The sequence below is a fragment of the Monopterus albus genome, unplaced genomic scaffold, assembly GCF_001952655.1.
Source record: "Monopterus albus unplaced genomic scaffold, M_albus_1.0 scaffold141.1, whole genome shotgun sequence".
NCBI lineage: Eukaryota > Metazoa > Chordata > Actinopteri > Synbranchiformes > Synbranchidae > Monopterus > Monopterus albus.
Window position 1 is genome coordinate 1,186,090 of NW_018128021.1, and position 9,733 is coordinate 1,195,822.

Consider the following 9,733-nt stretch of genomic DNA (forward strand, 5'->3'; position numbering starts at 1 on the left):
AGGAGACCATCCGCCACCTCATCAGGAGCATGCCCAGGCGTTGTAGGGAGGTCATACGGGCACGTGGAGGCCACACACACTACTGAACCTCATTTTGACTTGTTCTGAGGACATTACATCAAAGTTGGATCAGCCTGTAGTGTTGTTTTCCACTTTAATTTTGGGTGTCACTCCAGATCCAGACCTCCATGGGTTGCTAAATTTGATTTCCATTGATAATTTCTGTGTGATTTTGTTGTCAGCACATTCAACTATGTAATGAACAAGGTATTTAATAAGAATATTTCATTCTTTCAGATCTAGGATGTCTTATTTTTGTGTTCCCTTTATTTTTTTGAGCAGTGTATGTGAATTTGCAAGACATTCAGATAATTATTTAAATCTGTATCAAATTGCACAGAGGCTACATACTGTACAATAAAAGTAAATTCTCTCCCTCTGGTTAGAGTGGCAGCTCATGGGAAAAATTGTACAAAAAATAGTCTAAAATGTCTTAACAATACAAATTTATTTGAATGAAGTCCCAAAACTGATCATTTTGACACATTTTGCCAACAAGCAAATAAATATTTTCCAACGTGGGGTTCAGCCCCATACAATATATACAGTATGTTACATGTAATGAGGCACAAAGTGCAGATAAGAGTCCTGCAAGTTTTAAATAACTTACTAAACTAAAAATTGACAGCATCATAAATCTGTAAAATGACTGGCCTTTGTGCACTTGGTAAATCCCACCTCTTGTTGATGTTTCTCTATCAGGTCTTTTATCTCCTGTTGGTGTGACTTCTTGAGCCTCTCCATAGTCTCCTCAACAGTCCAGACTTGCTTCTCCAGAAGAGCCTTCATCTCTGCTTCCCTTTCCCTCTGCTGCTCCTCCATAAGGTGTCTTATGTCAAGGAGCTCCTTCTCCTTCTCCTGCCTCTCTTCCTCCCATTTCTCCTTCTCTTCAGCCAACTGTAACAATCATTTTATACATCACGTTACTCTTCAGATCATGTTAATTCAAACAAATTAGCATTACAATGAGCAAAATAATTCCATTATTACATTATACATCTCACCTCAACATCCTTGGATTTCAGCAGGTTCTCAAACTGTTCAAGTTCTTCCTCCAAGACCTGCTCCATTTTTTTAATCCTCTCATCCATCTCTTCTTCCTTTCTCTTGTGCTCCTCCCTCTCCTGCACTGCCTGGGCCTGGGCCTCCTCCAGGTTGGCCAGATTTTGCCTCAGACAGAACATCTGAGATTCCAACTCATGCTCCTGTTTCTCAGCCCTGTCTAGACTGTCATGGCTCTTCTCCAGCTCTTTCTGCAGCCTCTCCACCTCGGTTTGGACATTTAGAACCTGTGCACGAGTTGCTTCAAGTTCCTTAAATGTTTTGTCCAGCTCCACAGACCTTTGACCTAGCTGGTCTGATGTGGTTTTAAGCTTTGTTTTTGTCTCCTCCAGCTCTGACATAAGATGGTCACAATGGGCCTTTTGAGAAGGAAAAAGAGAAATTCTTTTCTTAAAACCTTTAATCACAACTGCATGAACAGACTAGCATGTTTACATTTTTATGAAGCCACTAATACAAACCACCTTCTTATACTGCTATACCTGTAGTGCTTGCAGCTGGTTGTCATATCTGAGCACTGGGCTCCGTTTGGCAGAGTCTCCACTCTGATTTATCTCATGCAGAGATGATACTAGCAATTTCTGCTGAGACAAGAGTGCAGCCTCCTCCTCCAGCCCCCAAACCATTTTATTGTCCTGCTCTGATAGAGAGGCATCAGAGACTAGCAGGAGAGTTTCAGCAGCTTCTTTTCCCATGAACATTTCTCTTTCTTCTATAAAGGCACTGTGTTTACTATTCAAGTCATCTTGTACATGAGCTTTAGAGTTTATCTCCTCCTCAATATGTCTCCTCTTCTCCTTCTCCTCTTCAAGTTCCCAGAGAGCCTGCCTGAGCTCTTCTGTTACTTGGGCCCATCTGAACACACAAAGATAATTTGAGAATGTTACTAAGTAGAAGCAAATCAGAGTAGCCAGTCAAAAAATGAATGCACTTTGCATGAAATAAATATATCTTAATATGAATTAAATAGTATATAAATTTGAATGTAGCAAGTAACTTTTAATCAAAATGTTACTTGGTACCTACTGCACATATTCAGTGTAGTGGCAACATTGAGTATTGTACATTATTTAAATAAATGAATATTGTTTGAAAGTAAATATGGCTTTAATATCACAGTAATTCCACTGCCAGCTGCAGTTTGTGGAAAGTGTATGAAAATCAGTGGCACTATTTTGAAAAACATGCACTGTGTTTTATTAGTCAACTTGTAATGCATCTTACTTGTCTGAGAAGAGAAAAATTGCTTCAAAATTTAAGCAGGCACATAAAAAAGAGGGGGCGGCTGTGGCTTAGGAGGTTGAGTGGGTCGTTTCTTAACCGGCGGATTAGCGGTTCGATTCCCGGCTTGTCAAGTGAACGTGTTGAAGTGTCCTTGAGCAAGACACTAAACCCCCAGTTGCTGCCGGTGATAACACCGGTGTGTGAATGTGTGAATGTTTGTGAGTACGAATGGGTGAATGGCCAAGTAGTGTAAAAGTGTGCTGTAAAGCATAGAAAGTGCTATAAGACCATTTACCAAAGAAATATTAGTACAATAATAAACTAAATAACCACATGCCTTATTTAACTTGCTTACCTGCTCCTGGCCTCTTCCAGCTCTTCAGCACTCCTGATGATTTCCTCTCTCAACACATTCATGTCCCTGTCCTTGAGAGCCAGCTCCTCACGGAGCTCCCCACACTGCTGATTCAACAGCTCTTTTTCCAGATCTGCATCCTCACACTGCTCCTCGGACAGCTCACTCATTTCCAGATTGTCAGATGCGGAGTTGTGAAGCCACTGAGAGACAGACTGAGGATTGGAATTATCAGTCACAGGGACAAAGCACTGTGGGGTAGAGATGTTATGGAGGTTGTCGTTTTCATTGACAGCACGGTTTGAAATTGACAACAGAGGCTCATCTCCCAACACTTCACTGTTCAGCTCAAAACTGTGAAGAGAAGCACAGAAACAAATTAGTATTTAACTATCCTATAATCACAAACATGCAGGAAAAAAAAAAACTGACTTTTTTCTAACCTGCAGTCTGCCAAGACATCCAGCTGACTGCAGCGTTCAAAACTTTCACTGACCACTGAAGACTGAGAGTGTGCAACGGGAATTGAAGACAGGTAGCGCTCCATCATAAGATCCCCAGGTATTGATCTATTCATACTATCCTGATCAGTCCCACTTTCTAGATTGGCCTTATCTATACTAGTCCTTTCATCGCAGCTAAATCCAGCTTTTGCTTGGTTCTGCTGATTCTTATAAGTTTTGAGTCCTATGACCTCTTCCTCTCTATACTTCAGCTCTTTCTCCCTCTCCTCCAACAACTGTCTGACTCTCGCCACTTCCTCTTTGAGCCGCTTCATCTCCTCCTCCTGTCTCAATCTTTTGTCCTCAAGACTCTGGAGATGAAGGGTAGAGCTGGCTACCTCCTCACTGAATCTTCTCTCTGAATCTTCTTCCTCCTGAAGCCTTTTCCTCAGCTCCAGCACTTCTCTGTTTAGTTTGTCCTTCTCCTCTTTATACTGCTCAATCTCAAGGCACTGAGATTGGATTTGGCTCAACTGGGTCTGGAGGTCTTGCAGCTGTGCCTCCTTTTCTTTTTGCTCCTCTTCCCTACCTCTCTTTTCCTTTTCTAATAAAGAAAGCACATGTTGATGTTTCTCCATCTCCTCAGCTAGTTCGGCACATAAGCGCTGATTGTTCTCCCTTTCTTCTTCCAGTTCGGTCTGCAGTTTGTGCAGAACAGAGTCTGTCTCAGTGTCACTATCAATGATGGAGCCTTCAACACTTGAATGGGAGCCAGGACCTCCAGTTCCTGATCCCTCTGATGGTGCCTCCTTATGATTGAGGTTTGCATCTGGGGGGAAAGGGCCATGCTGAGGCTGCTGTTGTGTGATAAGGACATCAGGCCCCGAGTGACTTTTGATGCGCAGAAACTCTATGCTGGTCTGTGTGAAAGACAATTTAGAGAATATGCAGGTTCAGTTGCAGTGCATACAAACAAAGAAGTGCATAGTGCTGGCACAAATGTAGCTTCGACCAGCACTTGCCTGCTGGAGTTGTCTCTGTAATGCTTGAATTTGTCCAGCAAGTGACTGTGCCTCCAGTTGTACCTGGTCTCTACTGGCCAGAGCCTCCTGCAGGTTGGAGCTGAGCTTTGCAATTATTTCATTACGCTTCTCCACAGCTTGCTGTAACTGCTGCCAAGTTTATAAAAAATAAATAAATAAAAACAAATTAAAAAAAAAGGTGACTTTTATAAGCAGACACAAAAACACATGTACATATATTCCTAATTTGTAGTGTAGCATATTTGAGTATAGGATGCATTTCCACTCTCTGCAGTCCTAAGATGACATAAAGTCAGACCGCAGTCTGAACCAGTGACTACACACAAACTTGCCCTGGATTACACTGATTTCCACCACTCATCTCAACTTCCATCCGTTAGTTTTGTGTTTCAGTTATTTTGAGACAAGATTTAGTTTGTAAAGTTTACAGCCCGCCACGCCATTGCTCCTACACTGCTCCATGTATAAAAACACAGCTAAAATACAAAATATGTGCAGCAGGTCTGCTGACAAAAGGCAATTCAAATTGGGGCCTAATTGACTTTTAGGAGACATGCCTCCAATTTACAACATTTCCATTATATGGGTTTCAATCCACAAATACCTTCAAATTATAGATAACCTATGCTGCATTTTTAGATCAGTATAGCCAAGCAGAAGAGGAGACGGTTACAGTCCCCAAAGATAAGTGATGAGACAGACACAGAAATTCAAAAACCCTCTTAACAGCCCTTCCTTTGTCTAAGTGGGGAAACAAAGTAAGACGACAAATCAATACTATGACCAAACACATCTAAATGCACTTCAACATGGTATATCAACAAGAACACTGATTTATATAATCAGTTTTAAGGACCAAATCCCACTGTGTGAATTGAGAGCCTAGGGTAATGATTAGTATGCATTCATGACATTAAACCCATCTTCCCATTTATATTTAGTCAGCCCTACTTAGTGTTTAACTGCACCAGCAAAATAAATCCCCCCAAAAAAACCCACTTAACCAGAAAATTACCGAATTATGCCACACAGGAAAAAATGTGTTTTAGTCAGATGCTTCAACATACTGTGAAAAATACAACTGTGAAAAATAACAGTACAATCTTATGAAATACAAGGATCTGATATCCTACCTAAATGTTGGTTTTTTAAATCACTGATGTGTATACCTTGAGTTGGTCTTGGCCAGTAAGCGCAAGTAGCTCCTCTTCTCTTAGCTCTTCCACAGGAGACTGGCTTTGCTCCGGGGTCAGGAGCTGATCCTTCTGTTGCTGGTTCTGCTGAACATCTGATTTTTCTGGCTTTTGGAGTTCCTAAAGAATTAAAGAGTTTTAGAATCAAGTCTGACTAACTACTTTGCAAAAGCAAACAAAAAAAAAGTCAACGCATCTCTAAATATGTAATTATAATAGTTTGAAAAGGCAGTAAATAGTACCACAGTTAATCCTGGACAGGTTGCTATGACAACATGGCTCACAGGCAATGTGATGGTTAGTGACCCATTTCTCTAGTGCATGTTTTTTCCAAGCAGGGGAGCACAGAGCACTTATTTACACATACAGCGAGCAAACAAAATTAGACAAATAGTCTGAGGTCAGGTAGTGTGACCTTGAGTAAATCTGACAGACGTCATACATTAAAGCTTTTTTGTATCAAAAATAATTGGCTGCTTTGATTAAAAGAATTATGTTATGGACCACACAATTCAAATTTCTTCATTCTGCTCTGTAACTCCATTAAGGATGCATGACTGATCATCTCTTTGTGATCAATGATGTACCTCATTGTTGCTCTTCCTGCTCTGCTCTGTGTCACTTGTTGATGGAGGACCTGGCTTTACGTGACAATCTTGCGTCGCACTGTCATTCTGCGAGACAGTCTGGCCCTTCCTCTTCTGCGTCTTTTTCGCCGCCCCCGTACTGTTGCTTTTCGCCCGCTTCTGTCTGAAACTAGCAAGCTGCACAGGAAGGACAGTGAGAGGTACATGAACACATAGGTCAGGACCACTGAGCACCACCACACTATCAGCATGATGAACCAGAGGGGTCAGAGGTGGGAGAGAACTAGAATCCCGATTTATCTTCTCAGTTGGGAAAAAAAAGTTATGAAAAAAATCATCCTGAAATCATTAGGCAGAGTATAAATATACTAGCATACAAGTTATTGCTAGTCCCCACTGCAGAAAAGAAAAAAGATTTGATCCCTTATTTTGATGAGTCAGATTTGTCCAGCAAAAAAGATGATACTCAATGAAGCAAGAAGAAATCCCAAACACACAGCAAAATTATCTCCAGATAGACAAAGGTTTACTAGCACACATTGAACAACATTATCAGCAGACCAGAAAACAAGCATGTCTGAGGAAAAAAGTATACCACTCAGACTCTTTGCATTTTTCATCTTGTAGAAACGTCAAAATCAGAGAAGCACACTGGTTGACCTGAGCTTTCTGAAGAAACAGAAAGTCTTCACTGAAGTCATGGAAGGGCAAAGAAAGAATCTGAGCCTGAGAGGTTCACTGACAGTGAAGAGCCATCACCCCCAGTCATGTCACGAAAGTTAGTTTGAATCCAGAAGGGCTGATGTGGTACAAATCCACCTCAGGTTATTTCTCTTTGCAACACTCCCTCTTTTTTGCTCTCTCTCTCTGTCTGTCTGTCTGTGTCCCTCTTCTATAAGAAGCTTAAATCAGATTAGAGCAGCTCATATTGTTACAGAAACCCTCAAGAAGCACCCCAGCATAAACAACTGACAATCAGCCGGCGACTCCCTTTCTTGCTGGTGGTCAGACCTATCAATTCTTCCTCATCAGGCCAGCTGCTCTACTGTTCAGATGTAGTAGATCTTGCAGTCTGCAGGCAAAAGCACACTTGGCCCAACCCTTCATCCTAATACTCTTTGCTACAGCCAACGTACAAAGCAGAGGGCTCCACAAACTCTGGATAGGGGATGGTAAGTGTCTAGACTAAAGAACAGCAGAAGAGGGTGGAGATTGGGATATGTATTCACATGGAGAGGAGGAGACAGAGCTCTGTGTGGCGAGCAGCACCACAGTGTACATGCTCAATTCAATCTGAGATTACATGTCCTCGGGAGAGCTACTTGTTGCTTTGTTTGAGTCAAATACATGTGTATGACAATATTGTGGGTGCATGTTCACCAATATTTACTCTCATAACATTATATGTAGGCTGTAGGTTTTTCTTGGACCCATTTAGCAACATGTAATGTACCCACTACCATGCCATACTATTCCTATTCTACTATAGTGCAAATATTCTTTTGACTCCTAAAGCCAGATTGAATCTTGACTTAAAATAATCATTCCTTCACCTAAACCACAATTAAACCTCTTCCCACCTCACACTTTTCATCTGCTTTCTTACTCATCACCACCTAAGACCCCACCTTTGCTGTCCTTCCATCACTCTTTTCACCATCTCCACCTGGAACAACACACGTTTCAGAAAGACACATCAGCCAGATGAGCTGTGTTTAGCCCAAGGCTGCTTCTGCACTATTGAGAGTCTGACTAACCAGCTTGCTGCAGCTTACTATGGCCAAATCAAGTGTTACTGGGCTGAACACTGCAATTGCACTCTCAACACCAAGACAGGGTCGTGAGTATACTGCTGTGTCTACTGGGAGTCAATTTGTGTTTATATTTGTGCTTGTCTATATGTAATTTTTATAAACGTCTCATGCTTGTAATGTGGTAGAGAAACCAAAGCTTTTTGATGTGCCAGATACCATAAAGACAACTGACAGCACAGCATTACCATAGCAACACCATTCATGTGAGATGTTTGGGCAACATATTCACCCTTACTAAATCTCATGGGCTCACTGCACCACCTGATGGCCTACAACCAACATGACAGTGTACGCAAGGTGTGCAGATATTAGACATTTAAGTTATGAATGCAATGCAGGTCTTTGAGGTTTATGGACTTGAAAATCAACACTGTAAATTCTTCTTTAAAAGGCAGCAGATTTATACCCCAAAGGTTGACAGCAGTCACATTGAAGTGCAAAAAAGCAGAAGAAAGCCCCGATTGCCCACTCAAGAGAAACAAAAAATAGCAATAAAGAAATCACTAACAAATAATGCCCACAAACCAAAAATCACATAAAAAAGTCAAATGTCTCTGCCAGTCACCTGTTTCTACACTTACCGACAGGTTTCCTGGTATATTGGAGGATTTCTGTCATAAGGAATTAAGTGGTTCAGTTGCATCATTTCTTTAGTATCATGCTAATGTACCACACACACATCTCTTGAATGAATCCTACCTGCTTGGCCAACAGGTGCAACATCTAACAAATGGAATTCAATTTGCTAGTCTGAACAGAGTTTACCTAATTTTAAACCTAGCTTTTAGACACTGTGGCTGAGTTGTCAAAACATTGCAAGCCATTACTGTTTATTAGCCCATTATTAATATGGCCTTCCACAATTGTAAAAATAGCCATTTGCTTTTACAGTGTTTGCAGCTCCACAGTAGTCACTTTCACAGACTGATGAAAATGCCATGGAGTCTGTTATACCATCTCTTGTGGATGTCACTTGGATATAAGTTAATACTAATGTTACCTGTTACAAACATTTACTAACGTCAGGAATCAGATTAATAACCCTATTATCAAAGCTGTGAGACAGAGCCATTGTCCTGTGTCAAACTTAAAGGACGATTATACTACGACATTTTAATGCTATAAAATGTTGTATGTTAAGGAAACGCAAAGTTTAATTGGCTGCTGAAATTGTGCTTCTATAAGATTACTGTGTTGCAGAAAGAGTATTTCCTCGAAACACTAGACATTTCTCCATGTAAATTACTCCATCCATGAGCCAAGCAAAAGCTATTTTAAAAACACTTCAACGAAAACATCGGATGCACAAGTGGATACTGAAGAAACGTTAGCGTTATGTTTCTAACATATTAATCTTACTGGTTAGTAACAAATGTCTCTCGTATTTATACACAAGTGTATCTTTGCGTCTCCACTGGACTCCAAGTGTATGCAAAGCGATTCCGTTAATTAGATCATTAGTTAGGGTTAACCAACTCCATATACATCACGGTTAACCTTAACTATGTGCAACCTTAGCTAATGATCGAAACGTGACATATGAGCGGCAAATTAGTAAATTTGTGTGCGCTTGTAACTATTTTAACAAGCAAACAGGATCTAAGCAACGACAAACAAAATGTAACTTTCAAATAATTTTGGAGAAGAGTATAGTTAGCAATGAACAAACGCAAAGATGTGACAAAAGAGCTAGCTAGTTGACTGTTAGCATTCACTACTGGCGTGCGTTACCGTTGTTAGCGTTAAATGATAGCAACAAACCTTAGCTCTCCCAGCTTCTAATTTCCTCTGTCGTTCATCTTCATCCATCTCTTTGTTTAAACAAAACCACTGAAAATGAAGGGCAGATGTCCTAAATCAAGCGCATTGGACATTAAATTCTAGCACAAGTTGGCAAAAACAAAATCTCTGAGCTTCCTTTAGACACAACTGTCAACAGAAGATATTCAATA

General features: G+C 40.7%; 1 protein-coding gene across 1 annotated transcript in view; it reads right to left on the reverse strand.

Moving 5' to 3' along the window:
* The window catches only part of pcnt (pericentrin), a 39,254-nt gene extending 29,521 nt beyond the window's left edge, over positions 1-9,733 (reverse strand). Inside the window, exons 1-9 of the mRNA XM_020613971.1 lie at positions 9,543-9,733; positions 5,968-6,144; positions 5,357-5,500; positions 4,167-4,316; positions 3,145-4,064; positions 2,702-3,055; positions 1,605-1,977; positions 1,065-1,481; positions 739-957 (exon numbers count right to left, since the gene is read on the reverse strand). Of these exons, the coding sequence (XP_020469627.1) occupies positions 739-957; positions 1,065-1,481; positions 1,605-1,977; positions 2,702-3,055; positions 3,145-4,064; positions 4,167-4,316; positions 5,357-5,500; positions 5,968-6,144; positions 9,543-9,590 (2,802 nt within the window). The 5' untranslated portion in view covers positions 9,591-9,733. The remainder of the gene's footprint in view (positions 1-738; positions 958-1,064; positions 1,482-1,604; positions 1,978-2,701; positions 3,056-3,144; positions 4,065-4,166; positions 4,317-5,356; positions 5,501-5,967; positions 6,145-9,542) is intronic.